The sequence below is a fragment of the Thunnus maccoyii genome, chromosome 13, assembly GCF_910596095.1.
Source record: "Thunnus maccoyii chromosome 13, fThuMac1.1, whole genome shotgun sequence".
Lineage (NCBI taxonomy): Eukaryota > Metazoa > Chordata > Actinopteri > Scombriformes > Scombridae > Thunnus > Thunnus maccoyii.
Genome location: NC_056545.1, coordinates 17,963,856 through 17,985,948, shown reverse-complemented (window position 1 = coordinate 17,985,948; position 22,093 = coordinate 17,963,856). Strand labels below are relative to the sequence as shown.

The 22,093-nt window shown below is 39.3% G+C and overlaps 1 protein-coding gene across 1 annotated transcript in view; it reads right to left on the bottom strand.

The window, feature by feature from the left end:
* Positions 1-210: 210 nt before the first annotated feature.
* Positions 211-22,093, bottom strand: part of mtnr1bb (melatonin receptor 1Bb) — a 41,056-nt gene continuing 19,173 nt past the window's right edge. Inside the window, exons 2-4 of the mRNA XM_042431311.1 lie at positions 1,873-1,991; positions 1,414-1,758; positions 211-791 (exon numbers count right to left, since the gene is read on the bottom strand). Coding sequence (XP_042287245.1) covers positions 375-791; positions 1,414-1,758; positions 1,873-1,991 — 881 coding nt within the window. The 3' untranslated portion in view covers positions 211-374. The remainder of the gene's footprint in view (positions 792-1,413; positions 1,759-1,872; positions 1,992-22,093) is intronic.

Here is a 22,093-nt window from a genome sequence, read left to right as displayed (position 1 = left end):
TTCTCCCAGGACATAATAACGTCTCTTAAATTTTTTTTCTGCTTAATGGGTCACAGAGAAAACTTGCAAAATCATCCTTGTTTAGCACTACAGTTGTTGAGTTAATCATCCAAACAATAAACTTTCAATAAAATCATACGTAATTCTTCACAACTTTGCCCAAAATTACAAAAAAAAACATATCCACAGATGTAAACATCTTCACATGCTCCCTAAACTGACAGATGTCAGCCAATAGAAAACCACCAAGCCATGTATTCCAGTTTCATCTGTTACTTGATACTCTTTAGCTGCACAACTATCTGGATGTCACATAAAAATACAGGAATTATCATTTAACAGGCTTGTGGATCCAGATTTCAAAGTTGAGAATTTCATTCTTTGTTTATGCGATCTCTTACTGACTCATTGTTGTTGAGAGGTGGCGATTGCTTGCTCCGCATGCTCCTGCCGTCCGTGGCGGCCCGCGAAGTCTCTGTCACAAAAAGCCGAGTCACCCAAACAGAGGTGACAATGCGTTTGTACTCGTTCCTAAAATTCCTGTTGAGTAAGCCATAGATGATGGCGTTCAGACAACTGTTGAAATAGGCCATGAAGTAGCTGACCACAAAAAGCCACTCGGGGATACGGGGAGCCACGCGGGACGGATCTATGGCTACCGCCAAGCCAATCAGGTTAAGAGGAGCCCAGCAGATGGCAAACAGCACAAAGACCACAAACATGGTGATAAAATTCCGCAAGTCGCTGGGTCTGAGGCGAGGGCTCTCCTCAGTCTTCACTTTACGACGCACCTAGACATGACGAAACCACATAAGATAGAAAATTAGACTTTTTGTCCCTTTCCGCCTCTCTATTTCACAAACAGACAGAAACCCACACATGCATTGACACCCACACATTACACAGAAACACACCCATATATTCACATGCACAACTATTCCAGGGATCTGGTCCATCTACCTGCCTGTCAAACATGGTGTCTCAGCTGAAATCACAGGCACTGACTTTGCCAAATCTTTGCAGTTTTTAAAAAAAAAAAAAAATCCACACTTACTAGTAGTTAAAGATCAAAATGCTCAACTCAAATGTTGTATGTCAGGAAGTATTTAAATTGTTTGATGATGTATTTTGTCAGTATTCTGACATTTAAAGAAATTACACTGACTCTTCCAGTAAAGGGCCAATAATTAAAGGTCAAAACTTCTAAAGTCAGAGAGACCATATTTTCTGCATTACAGGTCCATTTTGGATGGCTCCTGGAGGACTGATGAATCTTGTTATTGTTTGGCCCATTGGGTGCCTGCATTATTTACAGCTAATGGCATATTTATAGGTTTATTTGCTTTGGCCTTTTTATACCTTTTGTGTGCCAGTAAAGACATAAATAACCACGTAGAGAATTAGAAGCCTGACCTGAATCACAAGTACCCAAATCCGTAGATAACAGAAGGTAACCACTGCGATGGGAACCAGGAAGTGAACCACCACTACAGCCACCGTGTAGGAACTACTGACATTCTGGGCGAAGGTACAGGAGTAGACCCGTGGGTCGTAGCGCAGGGAACCGACGAAGAAATTCGGAACAATGGCAACTACTGTGAGCAGCCAAATTAAGGCAACAAAGATCAGAGTGTTGCGATAGCTGTACAGCCGACTGTAGGAGAACGAATGACAGATGTAGCAGTATCTGTTTACTGCAATCCCAGTGATGTTGAAAATGGAGCCGATGACACTCAGCCCCATGAGGAAACCACTGACCTGAACAGATAAAAAAAGAGAATGCAAGTGTTTGTGTCAGACTGTGTTGGGTGTGAGGTTACTGGTAGTACACTGGTAGTAAACTGAAACATACTGTAGCTGATGTCGTCTTACCATGCATTGTGTGTTTCCTAGTGCCCATCCATCATGGAAAAGAGCATACAGAACCAGCGGGTAGGGGTAGAACGCTACCACAAGGTCAGCAAATGCCAAACTCACCACAAACACATTACCTGGAGAAGGAGACAAAAAGAGACAGCCTTAGTTTTCTTAAATGTATTTACATTAACTTGCTCTCTCTATAATGTGAGATGTTGTATTATGCCAATACCCTTATTATGCCGTTCCATTTAGATTCATCCTGTAATGTGGCTCTGATGGTTTGACCCATCATTTTCTCACCTCGGCATAATGCAATTTGCCTGCGTGAGCCCAGCCAATCAGAATAAACACATCCAACCCTGATGGCTCACGAGTAGTGTACATCCACTTTTGATGATGTTACATTTAAAGTGCTCATGTGTTTTGATCAATGCTTTCATTTTCCATTGTATGTGCTCTTTGAGGCTGACATTATGTTACAACGTCAGAGCTTGTCATCTTGCTACAGTACAGTGTTATAGTTGTGCACATTTTTGTAAATTGCATCAACAATTGCCACTAAAATTGGATTGCTACACATCTCTTACTTGGAAAATGACCTTATGTGAGTAAAGAAAATGCAGTTTACATTACATTATGTCTTATAATCACTTTAATTGAGTAAAATACTGGATTACTGCAATTTCTAATATGCTGGGATTCTATTTCAGCAATTCCAGTTTAGCAAGACTGTTGACAGAGAGGGCTGAAATTACATACCAAAGGTTTCTAGCCTCTGCCCCACAGTAGGTTGCCTCATTCCCGATAAAGTTTTATCAGAAATGACAGATTCGCTGTGTTTTGACAGAGTAGCAGGACAAGCGTGTGGACAGCTTCAGTGACACTGGGGCATGCAGGTGCTTTTTCATCTAGCAGACCCCCAGCCACATCTAAAGAGTGGTCTGTGGTTCACACTATCCAGTTGGTGCGTTGCATGGATCAGCTGCCTCACATTGGTTTGGACACCAGCTAATATCCAATTGTATTCATATAGGTGTACAGAGTAGCCATTATATACTGACACTTCTCACTCTGCTGATACACTCAATGCCAAACCCTGAACTGTCTATGTATATTTGTTGGGGGGGATTAGTTCTCCCAGCAGAACCCTTATTCCTCCTCAGATTTTTTGAATGCTCCCTAAAAGAGCAGAGCACTTTCCCCCAAATCTAACAATATAACTATTTGCTAAAAATAATCCGTTCCACCACATTTCAGGTCCAGGTTTCCAGATATAATAGTGCAGAGCATTGGCAGTGTCTAGCACCGTCTATTCATAAGGAAGGACATGAAGTACTGTAGGGGCCCCAGGTCTTGGTGGAGGAAAAGGTTGAGGAGGGAAAATTGCCTGTGTGTCATATTTCCAGCCATCTCTTAAAGGGATTGGGGGTACTTGTCATGTCTTGTATAATCCATCTGCTCAAACCATGTCAAAAATGCGTGGTGCAAAGTGCACCTGAGCTTTATAGTTATACCAAGCATGAGCAGCTTACTCACATTTCTTTTTGTAACTACAGTATGTGCAAATGTGGCTTTGGTGTGTGGCTGTCAACCTAGAACTGTCACTGTGCACCATGATGCATAAAGCCAGCAATTCTTCACCTCCTGTACAAGGACAACAGTTTTCTCTTGGTTTGGTGGTTTGGTGGGGAAATCACTTTCTTGACTCTTCCATCATTTAAGTGTCAGAGTGCTATGACACAAATGGTCTGCTTATGATAGCAAGGAATAGAGTAGATCTGACTGGTCATGACTGAACTCAGTATATCATTGTATCAGTCACAACCAACAAACATATATGCTGATAAGAAGAAAAAGGCTGGACAATTACTTAATGTGCAGGTTAAAGCAAATTCAGTATGGCAACTTCAATTATAGACTGATAAGACTTCATACTCCAATGCTGTTCATTCTTTCTGGAGTATTTGAATATAAATTGGATCTGTGCCGCGAAGAAAAAGACCATACTGTTCACTGACAAGAGGGATGACGTTCTGTATCTTTTTAAAAACCTAAGCGTGGGTCTTTTCATTAAAGGGCTCTTCAAAAATGATAAAGCAGAAATTATCTTTTCAGACTGGATAGATTAATGGTCATTACTAACTGCTTTGAGTGTGTGTGGGCATGCATGTTCCACCTCAATAAATAAATTAGGCAGTGAAGAAAGACATGTAAAGCATGGAACAAACACAGAGGTACACATAAACCTGAGCACACAGAAGTGTACAATAAACAGACAGAAGGCAAAAAAGAAAAAAAAAACAAAAAAACATCAGCCTGCTTGTCATATGATCTCACCTTGAGGCTACAGCAGTCTTCACAGGGACGACTTTTCAGACTCAAACTCAAACTTTAACTCACTTTAATTCTGTTCTGTAATACTGTTATTTTCATGTTAATGATCATCCAAAACATAGTGTTTCTTGTAATTGTCTTACTTATCTTCGAGCAGCATAAATTTTTGCTTGCTTTCACAAGCTTTTTTCCATGCAAATATGCCTTCATGCACTGTTAAGGCAATGTCAGTTTGAGCAAGCACCTGGGCAATAGAGCTTGTTAATAATTACTGCTCAAATTTTGGATCCTTAACCATTACATTTTTATATGAGCTTCCTAAAATGAATGCTCCAACAACTGTGCTTGCTAATATATGGCTTTTTTGAATAATGCTGTGCAATGAGCAGCCTGCTCATTGCACAGAGAATGAGATCAATTTTATTTGTGGTCATTGCGGCATTTAGTTGAAATTAGACAGTAAAACTTTTAAAACGGTTCTCTTAAGTTTATGAGTCGACAAGAAAGAATCTGCAATTATGTAGTCAAAATTAATGTACAAAGGCAGGCACAGAACAAAAAAAATTCTAGAAATGTTGGTGAAAGTTTCTTTTGTGTTGATTTCTGATCAGTTCACAGCTCATAACTTGAAACATTTTTCTCCACAAAACAAAAAAGATTTCTGCACATTCACAAAGTACTGTGAACAAAGGTTTTCTGATAATTATGGGAATTTCACTTTCCATTTAAATTTTGAACCGGGTCACCTCCAACACAACAAAGAGTGCCGCATATTTGGAAATGTGATAGTGTACTAAAGTTTTTAAGTATTCACACAATTATCATACAGCTGTCAAAGTCATGTTTTCTTTTAAAAAGGTCACCACCACAACATCTAAACTGTGTAATGTCTGAAATAAAATGACCATAAAATGACCCACTGTTCCATTGCACTAGGATGGCATCACACTACGTGTGAAATAACAAGCATTACATAAACCCCTGTATAGCTGTACAGCTGTTATGAAGCTCTTGCTCAGGCATAAGTGTGCATTAAACCAGATTTGATGCAGTTATGCCAGTTAAAATGTTTGTTACATTGTGTATGTTGAGTATTGTTTCACCGAGAAATATACTGAAGTGTGTTAATGTTTATTCATGAATGTGTGAGTAAAGTGGTTTAGTTTGTTTGAGAGGTAATGAGCAGAAAAGTAGTTATACATGATGTTACATTTGTACAACTGAGGGAATATTATGAGATGTGATGGTGTAACAGACTGTTAAATAGGAAAAGAAATGATATATGATTTTTTTTTTCTTTTATTCAAACAAAGAACTAATGGACACATTATCGTTCTGCTATAAAGTAGAAAAAACAAAGCAGATGGTGATGCAATTATCAACAAAAATGAGAAGGGGAATCCTTTTTTGTGATAGATTCTGTAGCTGTTTATGACTTCTCTAACCAATCAATGTTGTTAATGCATGAGGACTGCATAAACCTGCCACCGCTACACATGCGCTGCTTTGGCGTGGACCCAGGAAATCTGGGTCTGTACGTGAGAGCAGTGTAGCCGGCTGCTTCATTTTTAAGCCACCAGCCTGACAGGGAGCGTTCGGCAAAGCAGCAAACAAGTGCCTCACATGTGGTGGAGCAAACACAGATGCACAGTGACACACCTGTGAGATTTTTTTTTGAACCATCTGTTCACTAAGCTGTGGATTATGATGATGACCACATTTCATAATTATTCATAAATGAGAGTCTAAGCTTAAATGTGGTAATCTTGTTTCAGGGTTTTGACCTACACGGAGCAATGTAAACTACACTGCAACTTTATTTACCTGCAAACCCCTGGGAATGGGGTGTAATTTGAACAACCAACTGCTCGGAGACCTTGAATTTTTTTGACTTTCGAGATGAAAGCATACACAAATTTTGAAGTGTTGCAACCTATTTAGCTGCAGCAATCGAAGGGGAAATGAACAAACAAAATGCACAGTATTTTTAGTAGTAGTTTAGTAGTATTTTTTGCACTGCTGCTTGTTTTTTTATTTTTTCCTTTTATGTCTAATGGGCGGATTGGATGTTCTCAAGACTGCAGTTTGGACAGCTCTTCACGGGGGTATTCACATATACATAATTGCATAATGGAAATGTTGACTGAGACATAATCTTCTTTGTCAAAGCAATGCGTGAATGATTACCGTAATATACAATATTAGAACCAAAAGTGATTTTGTGCATTTTCCCTCCACGTTTGTAAGCGATGCCCAAGGGGAAGAGATTGCAATGATTTTCCTCTCATTTGCTTTTTTTTAATGTCTTTCCTGTGGGAGGACATGCTAGGCAGATTTTCCTTGTTTGCATTTAAATGTGTTTTTTTAGTGAGGGAACAAGGGCAAAAAGTAGACGGTAAGGGAATGATGACAGGAATGGGGACAGAATCCAGAAGGGAATGATGTGGAGGGAAAAGTGGTCAGGAGTGATAAAAGCTGCACTTTCATGTGGAAACGCTACATTAAAAGAGGGCAGCCAATCTCTTTTAAGGAGGGTAAGTAATACAATCCCCAAAGGATTTTGTAATTATGTTGTCACCTCTGGTCACTGCTTCAATCCGTTAAATATATGAACATGACACAAAGACAAAAAGAAGGCAATGCCTGACTCAATCTGCAGAGGTGAATGAACAAAGCTGTCAACAGGAAATGGAAAATTAGGAAGATGGCGGAAAAATAAAAGGAGATTAAAGGTCAGCAGAAGATGGGATTGTTAGCGACGGAGGAAGAGGAGAGAGAATAAGCCGATGACAGAACACAAGATAAAAGAGTAATCATTTTCTCATAGTTTTGTGGGCAAGGCAATAGACACTCTTGTCATCACCGCTATACATCAGAGCCCTCTCCATGGCACACAGAGAAATGTCTGTCTGTGTTTGAGGTTCTCATGCCAGCAGCTTCCTCACTCCACTGCCCTGCCAACTGCTTGGTCATATATGTCAATCTCAGTTTGGCCCTGCTGACAGCACAAGGGAAAGAAAAGATCTTTTAGTCTACCACTTCTTCCACCATCCATCTATTCTTCATTTTGTCTATTCATTTAGCTGCCCTTCATAATTCTCAACCAAGGAAGTCTGTTTTGAAAGATGACCCTCCCTCCTCCCCTCCCACCATCTCACCCCTCCCTCCCTCCTAATAATCCTGCTTTTGTAACATCTGCCGCCTTATTTACAGAGGCTGAATGTGTTTCTCTGAGAAGAAAAGAGACAAAGCACACGCAGAGACTGATCAGGCCATATTGCCAATCTGAAATGGATTGAATGGACAAAATGAAGAAGATAACACTTAAACTGAACTGTATAAATTGCTGACTCTCCATATTAAAAAAAAAAGCATTCACAGAAGAAGCAAAAAAACGGCATCTAAACTTTAAGTCTGTTCTTATACAGAGTTCAGAATATGTACGCCATAACTAAATAACAGCTATAACCTCAGGCAAATACTGTAAGTTAAACTGTACACTCTTATAAGCTTTTACAGGAGCAAGGACAAACATAATCTACAGTGCATCCAGATCTGCTTCTGGTGTCAGTGTCACTAAAGCTGTAGCAGGCAACGTTGGGATTTGGCATGCTTAGATGACAGCTACAGGTAAGTATTAAAAAAGTGTGACTTCAAAAGCCAGACATGCCTTGTTTGTAAGGTTAATCAGTTTGGCAGGGGCCCTATCTTTGCCAGAAATGTAGAAGTCTGGGAGATGAAAGTGAAAAAAAAAAAAAAAAATCAGAATTAATGATGGTAAATGTCAAGACAATTCCTATCTGCAAACACTTTATCCACGTTTTACCAAGTATTCTGTTACAACATATTTGGCTTGATGAACAATTTATCTGACCCTCCAGTAAATTCTGTCTGAAGTGCAGGGAGGAAAAGTCATTCAGGTTGATTTAATTAGTATAAAAAAACCCCCCAAGGTTACATTTTAATTAGGGATGAGTAGCAATGTGTCCACTGAAATATGTGAGAAGTCCATTCGATCTGCCCGTCTTAATTTACCTGCAAGTTAGTGCTTGCCTCTAACCAGCTCAAATACATCAAATGAAGATATGAGCAGACATTTTCAGAAGCAGATCAATAAAAAAAAGGTCAATGCAGATTCTCTTTAGATTATAAAACTAGATTACAAAAAAAACAATAGGCTATAGTTTGAAATGTGTAAGTACCACAAAGAACTTTAATTAAAAATTTAGAGTTGTTGTATTTTTCATATCCGCCCTAACTGTCTTGTTTAATGTTTCTTACCGTCAAAAAGTCTCCATGGAATGCCCTCCCCCAGAAGACTGTCTTATAGTCAAAGTCATCTTATATTAGGACCAATATAGCATTTTCTGATTTGTAACCTCTGTTTATGTCAAGTTTAGGCTATTAAAACTACTTGGCTAAGGTTAGGAAATGATAGTGGTCATGGTAACAGGAAACCAATATTGACTGTCAATGAAAACAGGATGCAAAGCACAGTCACCGGCGTCAAAGTCAGACACAGCCAGCTTCCCACCCAAGAAGTTATGTGGTGCTATTAAAGTGTCATTCTACCTCCACTGTCTGAGCTTCTGAGTAAGAACAGTCATTATTCGCATGAGGTTGCTTGTATTGAATTTGTAAACAGGTCATGTTAAACATTTGAGCAAATGACTGATGCTTTCATTTTTCTGCTGAGGACAAATCACATGCTTACCTCCAACTCTAAAGGGCAACTTAGAGGGGATATATTATGCACATTAATAGGTCTATATTTTTAATCTGGGGCTCTACTGGAGTATTGTTGCATGATTTACAATTCAAAACACTTCTTATTTATTTCATACCCTTTACAAAGCCCCTCAGTCCAGCCTCTGTCTAAAACAGGCCATTTTATTTCCTGTCTTTTTAAGCCCCCCCTACTGATAAGCCCACTCTGTTCTGAATGGCCAGCTCTTTGAAGCTGCCCCTTGGCAGATATCCGCCAGCTGCAGAGGCTATCTCAACAAACCATAAAACAAACTATAGTAGTAGGATTTCACTACTTTTTCTCGTTCTTAACTTCTCAAATACATCTGTACATGTTCAAGCCAAAATCTGATCCAAAATATGAGAGTGGACAATGCAAACAACACATAGAAAACCCTTGGCAACAACCTTAGCAACCAAGGCCATGCAACGGCCGGCTGTTCATGTGCATGTGCTACGAGTCGACGCCAGCTTGTTGGTAAGATAGAAATAAATGTCTCAAACGAAGCATTCAGGGTAGGCTGTTTAACAAATTGCCTTTATGTAAAACAAACAGAGGGAAGTTTGATTTTATTCCAGAGGCCATTAGACTTGTGGACAGCCACAGTAAAAGGACTGGTCACTTTTATGCATTAGCACTTAGACTCTTTTGTGCCTTGTGGTGTTAGACACTGCTGGCCAGCTATAGATTGGTAACGACCATCAATCCCAAGTGTGTTTAAACTCTTTCTGACATTGTCATATTTGTATTTTTTAGATTTCTTTTAAATGTGTGTCAATGAATAGCATATGTGTTCTTGTTTGCAAACGTGCTTGCCTCAAATTGCCCTTTAAGAGACAAGTATTTTGAATTCAATTGAAGATATCCAACATCATAACAGTATATAAATAACCAGAAAAAAGCATTATGTGTCCCTTTAAACACCAAGTTGGAAGGCAGTTTCACTGACATCTTCTGGTTGAAAGTGTCAACTCTTATCCACCTTTGATCACCTCTATATTACTGCAACACTCCAACAACTGGAGAACAGAAAGATTTTTTAAACTGGTGTTAAGTTACTCTTACACAACAGCTACAGAGTCAAAAACACTTTGATTGGAGCAAAGAGAGTAAGAACCAGCTGCTGAATATTTCAGCGAGGTGATTCAGCTGTTGGTTGGCTGCTACTTTGAAAACAGGTTTGCAAAGAGGCTCTTCTTTTAGCTGCCCCCCTCAGGTCACCCTCTTTCTCTGCCTCTGTTGCCTCCCTTTAAAAGGTCACAGATTGTTTACAGTGTTAACAATGTGCAACACCCAATACAAAGCTTCATTTATAAATTACATTAATCTTCAGTAAGCACAATCAATGATTATTGTGCTACAGTGCTAAGCAACTAGCCCGAAGATATCTAATGCAACACAATGAAATCACTAATAGAGTTTTCACAGTGGGAGCATTAATAATTAATTTTCAATAAATTACATTAAAAACACTAAAAATAGCAAAATCTTAATATACATCACAAGAATAATAAGAGTATAAGTATTTTTGCTTATATAGTGTTTTAAATCTTTAATCCCATATTTTTCTACACAGTACATTTTAAGCATTTTTTATTCCTGGAAAAAGCCATTTGATGTGCTGTCATATCACGTTACTATTAAGGAGTTCAAGTCTAACACAAAACCCTGACCACAAAAATAAACATAACCCTCATGCTGTGTGCTCTACACGCTAATTAACAGAGAATCAATTACGGAGCTGCCATGAAGTATAACCTTAGTTTCAGGCAAATGTGCAAACCTACCGTAACTGCTGAGTAAATCACGTCCATTATGATAAGGAACAACTTAAATAATGTTCTGTCAGGCACAAAGAAAGAAGGTGTGGAAGGAAAAAGTGGAGCTCTCTCATCATTACTGTATAAACAGCAGGAACAACAATGGGACTGGTAATGTTACTGAGTTTACTAATGTTAATTTATCAGGTTAAAAAATTTGTTCAGCTAAAGTTGAGACACTTAGGTAAAGAGACGCTTGTTTTAATGCTGTTCACATAGTGATCTAATCTGTACACATTATGTTTCATGTAAATAAATCATCTGTTTGGCCTCTGTGTACAGACAATTTGCATATTAAATTACAGTCAATTGTTGTGTTCGGTGGATGGGACAAAGGGTCACTTTTCTGCCCTTTATGCTGCTATGCACAGAGAGATTGGCCATACTGAAACAAATTTATCAAAGTCATTCATCTTCTGGTTTGTGTAAGCATCAGCATGTGCCGCTTGTGTTCATTCATGTTCATCTGAATACCAGTTTATGCTAAACATGCTGTGGCAGCATATGCATGCATGTGTGCATTTGTGCAGCTGGGATAAATTGCTTGTGTATGCGCAAATTATTCTTCTAAAATGTGGCTCCACATATATTAAATTATTCAAAATGTTATCTGTTATGTGTGAGATGGGAAAAGAATACTTTTTTTCATTTGTCATTTATTTTAGATGACAATCCTCTGGGATATTTCTTGACATAAGTCTGCACAAAATTGATTTTCACCATGCAGCCACTTCATTAAAAATGGGAATAACTGACTTTTTAACTGACTAATTATTATGCCACATTACAAAAATATATCATAGTATGGTACAAAATACTTACACAACTTATGAACAAGAGAGATGACATCAGGAAAGAAAAAAAGCATGGGCAGTACATGATGTGAACATCAAACTAGGAGACACACTGAGCAGACAGATGGTTCTGTATCATGTGATGACCGGAAAAGTGACTTCATTACCATATACATGAGGGCAAGCAGAGTTGGAGTTACATCAGAGAAAAGGTCCAAAAGTAAAATCTTTCCAATACTGAGGTCTGCACTTTATCACCTTTATCAAAACAAAATATCTCTTTTTGTTACCGCAGTTAGGGTAGATTGCTCCCTTGTCTGAAAGCTGCTTGGTTTCAAAACATAATGCGGAGAGACAATGATTGTCTTCCAAATAGTGTCTGACAATTGCATAATAAATGCTGCCAGTATGTATGGCTGTTTTGTCTTCAGGCATGTGCTTTGGGGCTTGTCTTGGTTTGGCTAACACAGACCTCCCGCTGAAAGAGAAAGCATATTGACAACATTGGTGGAATCACAATACAGCAATGTGATAAAAAGCTTGCCAGGTGAAGGGATGGAGTGAAGGATTTACAGCTGGTGGTTTTAATCCACACACAGAAACCCCAAACCCTCAGGAACTGTCTTGCAAAGTGTTTATCTGTGTCATGGCCATGCTCCATGATACTGAATAGGTTTCTAGCACACAAACCATTTAACTCAGTCTGTTTTTATCCTTTTTTAAAATATATATATATTACTGGAGATAGAGGAACATAAATTCACAAATGTATGCAGAGTAAGCCCTTTTCCCCCTTTTTTCATAAGCACCATACAGTATGTGTGTAAATCTGAAATCAAAGGATTGTGGCAAAGCAGCAGCACTGACACAGCCACAAATAAGCAAAGTATAACTAGACTGAGAGAGAGAACCATGTTTTTAAAAACAGATAGGTTGCTACACAGCAAAAACAATCAGGCTGCAATCAGGATAGAAACATAATGTATTTAACTTCAGGCAAAAGTGTCACATGCAATTTAGTGTATATCTTAACATCTCCGCTCAGTAAAATGATAGACTGCTGTGTCACAAATGACATAAAAAGGAGAGCTGGAATAATAACATTTCAGTGTTCCTGAATGTGCACTGCGGGTGCGCTATGAGCCAGAATCCATGTGAAAATCTCTCAGAAACAGGTACTGCCAAAGGCTTTCTTATGATTTGACAAATTGGAAGAAATTGGCTTGATAAGAAAGCACCATCTTACAAGTGCAGCATCTTGCATAACAGCACTGTAACTAAACCAGTGACAATAAATGCCAGAATAAATCATTAGAATTTAACAGAGCTTAAAGCCAAATAATTTTAGAAAACAGAGATTGGAGAGAAAAGCAGCACTGGACAGGTGTCTCTCTCTACAGGCTCACTAATGGAGGTGCAACGCATTAAATGCAGTTCATTTAAAAAATGGAAATAATTTTTAAAAATGAGGTATGCTCATTTCTGTACAGTAACTACTTAGGGATCAGGTTTTTTGGAAACACATTACAAAAAAAACATTATCCACATTGGACCAGTTATGCAAAAAGTGCAGTACATACTTTGTTAAGGTGTCAGTTTAACAAAGTTACAAAAACATCTCACATCGCTGTGAACCATTTTTATTGAAAAACTCAGTTTTACTAAAGAAATAGTCTTTGTGAAAACTGTTGACAGTGTGTTCTGTGGGTTATCCAGAGAAACCGGGACACTGTTTGTGGAACGAGATGTAGCTGTTGAATTTTTTAAAATGTTATTTTTCAATACCACGACGACCACAACAACAAAAAAATCTTTTACATCCATTGTATTTGGGGTTGCAGCAGACATTGTGGAGGTGGATATTTAAAAAATAAGGGGAAATAAAACAAAGTTACATCACACCACAAAAACTGAGAACTCATCCTGCTTTGTGGTAATACTACTGTGCACCAGGTCCCTGGTATACTGATGACAAGCTGAGGATAAACATCTGTGTGCTTGCAGATGCATATTGTTGAACTGACTGGGGAGACTATTAAAGCAGGAGTGAAAAATCCAGAGAGAACTCAAGATAACTAGAAAGAATCCAGCAAATGTGAAATCCAGCAGTTAAGAGGATGCAGTGAAGTTAAAGTGTGGTATCGATCAGAGCAATCGCTGAAGAAACATCAAAAGTTTCAAGGACTTGGCATTGGAAAATTCAAGTTCATCCAACACACGAGTCACGCACACCAACTTGCACAGGCCAGACAGGAAGCTTCAGCTTTTCTCTTAACATCTCTGCACCGCTCCTACCTCAGTGATGGAGGATTGTGCTGAGATATTAACAAAGAACCAGAGATTACAACAGGTCTTTGGGGATCAGCAGTCAGATGAAATGAGCAGCCGGTGATACAATGACTGCATCATATTTAATGTTAATAGGTAGAGTGAAAAAGTTATTCTCATCAGCATATGGGTAATCTGACAAAAAATTTAGGTAATGAAAACTACTTTGTTAAGGTTGCAGGAAGATCTGGTGATGCATAAGGTTAGGAGAACAATGATGAACAAGGGTCTCCCATGTCAAAGTCACTTGCCAACCACTCCAACCCCTTCTGTGAGATGTTTAATGATAGCATAACAATGTCATGCTACAGTACTTTCCAGACTTCACGACTGTAAGAGGTCTCTGGATTCTAGAGGGTGCAGACCTATCCAGTCGCCCCTCTGTTAGCTCTGCAAAATCTATGCAAATTTATCCTCTTTGCATTTATTTTTGCAATATTAGTTGTACTTTCTGTGAATGATATTGGACAATGATAACATGTGACTACGTGTCACTCATCAGGATAGGAAAATGGTCAACTCATAACTTTGTAACTTCTCCTACTGACTCTGCTTCCTGACTTGACAAGGATTTAAAAGGGGAAACATAGAGCAAAAGGTAGAGGGATAAACATCAAACAACCACAAAGACAAGCAAGACCATCTCTGCATCCATCTCAACACTGGAGGAAACACTGAGGTAAACGTCGAGGGATTGAACACCGGCTGCAATCCCAACTGCATGGATGTTCTCTGCCAATCATCCTGCTAGCCAATGTACAGGTGTTGGATAATAAACTGGATGACCTCTGTGCCCACATCAGTTTACAATGAGATATCGGGAAGTGTAATGTCCTTTGTTTCCCCGAAACTTGGCTAAATCCTGGAATACCTGACAGCGCCATTCGACCAGATGACTCTTTTTCTGTGTACCGATCTGACAGAACAGAGGACTCTGGCAAGAAAAAAGGAGGAGTCGTCTGCTTTATGGTGAATAAGAATTAATGTGACGGTGGAAATATAAAAATTAAATAAAATGCAAACAGGGACTACAGGAAGAAAGTGGAACTATAATTCCAGGAGGGCAATCACAGAAGCATGTGGCAAGGTCTAAGAACTATGACAGATTACAAGCACCACCCCCCTGTCAAGTGCTGATGCATCTCTAGCATGTGAGCTAAACAACTTTTATGCTCGTTTTTAGGCCATCAGCAACCAGCAAGCAAAAACAGCTGAAGCAGAGGTTATGGGTGGGTGCACCTTTCACACCAAACAACCTTTCTGAGCATGATGTCAGGAGGGCATTCAAGTGTGTGAACACCAAAGCAGCAAGACCAGATGGTATCAGTGGGCAGGTCCTCAAACTATGTGCTGACCAACTAGCGCTGGTATTCATAATGATATTCAACCCTGGCCCAGCCTGTCATACCAGGCTGGGCCAGCTTCAGCTTCGAGAAGTCCACCATCAGTCCTGTTCTCAAGAAACCTGAATGACTACCGCCCAGTGGCACTTACCTCTGTAGTGATGAAGTGCTTTGAACAGCTGGTCCTGTACACTGGACCCACTACAGTTTGCCTACCGTCCCAACCAATCAACAGAAGAGGCCATAGCACACATCCTCCACACCACCCTATCTCACCTGGACAAGAAAGGGAGCTATGTGAGATAACCGTTCATTGACTACAGTTCAGTGTTTAACACCATAGTTCCCTCCAGACTTGTCACAAAGCTCAAGGCCCTTGGATTGCCTCACTGTGCATGTGGATCCTTGACTTCCTGATGGGCAGAACCCAGGTGGTGAGGACAGGTGGACACATCTCTTCTGCCTCATCCTTAAAACCGGAGCACCCCAGAGCTGTGTTCTAAGCCCCTTGCTGTACTCTCTGTACACACACTTTCGACTCCAATAGTGTCAAATTTGTCAAGTTTAGTGACAACACAGCTGTGGTGGGCCTAATCACAGATAACAATGAAAAGGCCTACCTGAAGGAAATAAAGGACCTGACACACTAGTGTCAGGACAACAAACTACTCTTGATTGTCAGCAAGACTAAGGTGCTGATAGTGGACTTTGGGAAGAAGCAGGGAAGGAATTATGCCCCCCCTTAATATCAACGGGTCCTCAGTGGAGAGGGTGGACAGCTTCAGGTACCTTGGTGTCCACATCACCAAGGGTCTGACCTCTGACCTGGGTGCTGCATACTGACTAGTGGTGAGAAAGGCAAGGCCCATACTTCTTTACCTCAGATGCTTGAGGAAATTCCAGTTATCCCCTCAAATACTGAGGAATTTCTACTCCTGCACCATTGAGAGTGTCCTGACGGGGAACATCACTGTCTGGTATGGAAACAGCACTGAACAGGACTGCAAGACTCTGCAAAGAGTGGTTTATTTAGCTGAACATACAATAGCTGGGGCTCTACCCTAAAGGATATTTACACCAGGCACTGCAAGAATAAGGCTAGGAGAATAATTAAGGATCCAAACCACTAGGACAATGGCATTTTTCCGCTGCTGTGGTCAGGAAGATGGTGCTGGATACAGCAGGCCAGCACTGAGAGGCTCAGGAAGAGCTTCTTCAACCACAGACTGCGGTACTGTTAGGTTTGGCCTCTCTGCCTCTCTTTGTTGTATTTTTTTTAACAGGCGACTCATAGAAAGTCTCTTTGACTCTGACCACATAAAATGTGAAGTCATCTCCAGTAAGTGTGAACAGACTGAACTGTGCCTGTTGTTCTTCTTCTGCCATTTACTGAATGACCGACTGAATAGAATACATTATGTCACTGGATAATTAAATTAAAAGTGGGATGTTACAGCTGATTAAATAAAAAAAAGTACACGGATAAGTGTTATACAGTAAATGGGACAAGTCCAAGATTTTGAGGAGGCCCTATGAAAATGTTGTACTAAAAGTAAAAGACCAGTGAAAAAAGACAAGTCAAGTTCAGTTTGTTTTTCCCTCAGAAAACAATTGGTTAACAGTTTCAAAATCAAATTCGCAATATGCAAATGTACAGAAGGACCACATTTTAAAAACCCAAAAGAAAGAAAATAAATGAACCTGGTGAATTTTTTTGGACATTTTTCTTTAATTTGATAGTGATTCTTAACCCCATTTCTTCCATACTATTTCCTCCTTGTGATAAAAGCAAAAAAGGTGTAAGAAAAGTGAAAAAGAGATCATATGACTTAAATGAATACTTAATTATGATAGTACGATAGATAGAAAGTTAATAGAGTGACCCAAAGCAGCATTATATTTGTAATAGCTGCAGCAAAAAAAATAATATTGTTATAAATTACAAAGCATATTGAAACTGAATATATTCTTTGGAGAATAGCTGGCAAAACAGTTGAAAACTTTATAACTTTATAACTTGTAAACTTTATAAACATGTCACCAGTTTGACTAATACATGGAAACAGAGTGGAATTGATTAAAGGTTTAAGAAAACATGTTTCTTTAAAACATGCTACTGAATCACAATGTTAATGTAAGCTCTGATGAATGCTGTATTCTCTTGCCCTGAAAGGTGTAATGTTTTCCACTATGTGTAACTGAAAGTATTATCATCAATGAACTCATCTGCTAATCAAATCCACATTTCTTTTCCTTGCCGCTCAAACTTCTTCAAGCATCAAATTTTTAATAGGCACTGTGAATGGTTCATGTTATTCTTTCCACTCCATTGTAAGTGAATTTCAGTTTGTATCTTTAATGCATGCCACATTAGAGATGCTACTCTGGCATGGGTTTTCTAGCCTGACCTTAGGTGTGAGTGCACAAAAATAATGCTCAGGTCTGTCGATATGTTTTAGTGCCGGATTTCTAGGTACAAATTTGTTTTTTTCATCAGGTGTGATTACACTTTCTGTCTCCCTGACATGCAGAGGTGACAAATATAGCATGTGTGTGCCTTGCAGCGGCTGAATTCCTGTTGTTGCATTAAAGTGTTTTCAAACAACACAGCTGACTCGTGAGATGAAGCTTACTTTCAGTGTAGGGAGGTGGATGTTTGTTTGAAGAATCACCAGACTTCCTCATCCGAGGTGGTTAGTGTGAAATGTTCAATCTGAGTCGACAACAACTGCTTTTAACTTAGAACACATAGCATTTTGAATGGGACAATGTGCACTTCCCACTGGATTGATGGGAGAATTAGCTATGCTTATAGACACAAGTACTAACACTGACAAATATATATATATATATATATATATATATATATATATATATATAGAGAGAGAGAGAGAGAGAGAGAGAGAGAGAGAGAGATGGATATATGAAAAAAATACTGTACAGTCTTTGATTTGTATTTATAAAGTTGAGGGCAAACTGAGCTTGAATCAGTCCGCTTCAGTCTCTCCCTATGGGGGTCTAATGATAACCCCAGCCCCCCAGTAACAGTCACCTCCGATGAGGTGTGCTCCCAGCTGAGGAGGCTCAGGGCAAGTATGGCACCTGGCCCAGATGGGGCCTTGCCACTTGCCCTTAAGGTGTGTGCAGACCAACTCAGTGATGCACTCCAGTTCTTTTTCTCTCTCTCCCAGTCCAAGATCCCTCTGAGATGGAAAACTTCATGCATTATGCCTGTGCCCCCCAAAAAACAAACAAATGCTTGGGGACTTAAAGACCTCAGACCTATAGTTCTCACCTCTCAGCTTCTGACATGCTTCTAAAGAGTTGTACTTGGGCATTTCAGTGGGCAGGTCTCTGCATACCAAGATCCACTCCAGTTTGTATATAGGAAGGGCGTTCAAGTGGATTATGCTCTACTCTAGATGCTTGGCAGAGTCTATAGTCACTTACAGTCAGCTGTGCATCTGCAAGAATCTTGTTTTTTGATTTCTCTAATGCTTTCAACACAATTCAGCCACACATTTTAGCCAATAAGTGTAATTATTTTAATATAAAAAACACCATGGGTTGTATGAGTTATGGACTACCTCATATCTAGACCCCAGTATGTGAGGCTTGGAGGTGAGGTATCTGATACCATTATTACCAACACAGGCGTGCCCCAAGGTACTGTTTTGTCCCCATTTTTATTCACTTTATATACCTCTGACTGCAGGCTGAGTCTGGCATCTGGCTTCCACCTGCAAAAAATTTCTGATGATTCCCCATTCGTTGGCTATATTCTCAAAGACAACCACCTAGCTTACCAACAAGAAGTAGATGGCTTTGTCAAATGGTGTAATGAAAACCACTTAATTTTAACTATAAATAAGACAAAGGAGCTTAACATTGATTTTAGAAAGAAAAAAGGCTGCAGTGACCCCTGTCCTGATTAAAGATGAGGCCATTGAGGTGGTTTCTTCTTATAAGTACTTTGGTGTCCTTGTGGATAATAGGCTGGACTGGAAAGAGAACACCAGTGCCATCTTTAAAAGGCCCCAATCCAGGCAACATTGTCATTGACTGTCGCTGTTGATGATGACGATAATGATCTAATGTTGATGACTAAGATAATGGTTGTACTGAGGATTGTGGTAATGTTGGTGTCCATGAACATGTTGATGTCATATATAATCACTAACATAAACTAGTGCAGTGCTCTCCCCTAATTTTGTACTGCCTTGAGATGTGCCTTTTTCCTCTTGTCCTACCAGCTGTCTGTCCTATATGTATGGCGGTACTCAGTTTCCCCTCTGGGGGATTAATAAAGTATTTCGTATCATATTGTACTCACAATGTTATTTGTTATGCCGATTTCTTTCTCTTGAGGGAAATAGGCTGACAGCATGTGAAGAGCTTTTTCTTACTTGTAAAATTGGCCTCATGGGTAGAGTTCTTTTCAATACCCATCGCTGTCTGAATATGGGAAAGTAATGTTGACATTATTTGTAAAATAATAAAGTCATCCCCCAGTGAGCATTATAAGAATATTGTGAGGCTATTGTTGATTATTCACAGATATGTGACTGCAGGGAGTTTCAATAAATGTAACTGGCTATTAGTTTCCTCTAGAGAATTGTATGGGACTGGAAAACTTCTGCTTATTTGTTAAGTAAGTGAAGCAAGATATTGGTCAGATTTTTCAAAAGCTACAAGGGAATTAATCCATCTTAAACTGCCTCTCAAGGCAAATGAAATCTTCCTAAATATCTCGTACAGTGAATAATATATGAGAAACTTGTTTGTGTGTGTCAAAAGGCTACATGATGCATGTATTCTATTTTATTTATTTATATTTATATCATTCTATGTTATTATATTTGTTTGAGCGTGGAGATGGACTCAGGTCAGGACAATTCCCATTCAAAATGCAGTTTGTGGACGATTTGTCTCAGGCAAGCCGAATCCTCTGTACTCCACATTAAGAATGCGCAACACTAGGTCTCATCCATTTTCCCCTAAAAGGCTGTGAGGTTTAACAGCAGCAGACAGACCACAGTCTGTCTCTAAACTCACAGAATATTTGAAGTAGCTCAAAGTCGAGTTAGGAAATCTAAGACACAAGCTGGCACAAAGTACATATTCTGTTCAACTTTTAAGGCATTGTGAAATAGTACCTATAGTGCAAACTCTCCAACCTATGCCGGATAAAAGAGGTTATTCTTCTCTCTGCACAGTAGATTCTTAGTAATATATCACATTATATTTGTGATTTGGTAAATTTACACATTGGACCCAAATGATCCTGTGATTCTGAGGCTTACTGGCTTTTCCACTGAGTACAGCAGGCAGACATTAAGTCTGGTTAGTCCGAGCAGATTGACCTTTGAAGTGCACACTGAACTGTAAAGCAAAGCAGATGATTAAATCAGAAAGCTGTCTTAGCTCATCATTATAACAGTGAACATTGGGAAAATAAAAGTCTAGATTAAAGCTGTACTGCACTAAGGTAGAAATGACTATTGACATTATCGATTATGAAACCACTGAAATCTGTCTTTTGGGTGCAATCTCTTTCATTATGTAAAGTGTTTGGCCTGCCTTTTGACTTCATAACTTACAGAGTTACTTCCAGTTGATGAACTGCAGCCTTTGAAGGGATTTAATTTCTCTGGGCATTCTGTGTTTGATCAAAAAACTTGGCATTTTGGATGCACAGCATTTGAGTACTCAAACTGTCTTTCCCGACTGCCAAGTTAAACCAGGGATGCAAACATGCTCTGATGGAGGTTGTGAAACAGATGAACAGAAACCAAAGGACATGTAAACCCCCAGGAGAGAAAAATGACTTCAATTTTTTGTTGTTCCTTGCTTCTATTCACAAATAACCCTCCTGTCGATTTACCTGTGGCCTGTGTGTTATTTTTAGTGAATTAATATGTCCTGAGAGCTGTTTCAAATACATTTCAAAATAGTTTAACTTGGGGACATAATTTGTTTTGTGTGATTTTGTGTGAATGCCATTTATATAGTGTTATAATGTCAGAAGTCAAAGACAGTCAAAGTTCCAAAGTTTGAGGTGAGCGTATGTAAAAATGCTCCCTAAAAGTCAAAAGCTTAGGCTTCAGCCTGATCTGAATGCTCTGTTTGCAAAGTTACCTCTACTTCCCCATCAAACTGACATCAGTTTGTTTGCCCATGCCCACAAATGGCCGTCTGCTTCACAGATGTTGTTGCTACGGTTGTTCAGTGAGTTGCTCACATTGTCCACTCGCATATTTCAGATCGGATTTCGGCTCAAACATGTGTCTACAGATATATTTAAGATGCTGACATTTTGAGTAAAGAATAAGTAAATAAGGGAAATCCTACTACTGCTGTTTCTTTACGTAGCTTCCCAAGCTGGCATAAGTCTGCCAAGAGGCAGCTTCCGGAATTTAACCAATCAGAACAAAGTGGCCTCATTGGGAGGGGGGACTTAAAGAGACAGAAGCTAAAGTAGCCTGTTTCAGACAGAGGCTGAACTGAGGGGCTGCATTAAGGGCCAGTATGAGATTAATAAGGAGTTGTTTTTTGTTTTTTTTGTTTTTTTTACTGCAAATCATGCAAATTTGTTCCACTACAGCCCCAGAATATAAATATAGACATGGAAATGTGCATGATACGTCCCCTTAAATGGACATTTTAGAATAACCATTCTAAATGGGCCTCATTCAGAAACACTGCATACACACAAATCTGTGCTTAAACCATGCGTATGAACGTTTCAAGCACAAATGCAGGATTCATAATATATTCTTACCTGAATTTGTTCTTATTCTGCAAACAAATTTAGAACTGCCTTAGACCATGCATATGCACAAATCATAAACGTCCCATGGTCTTAAA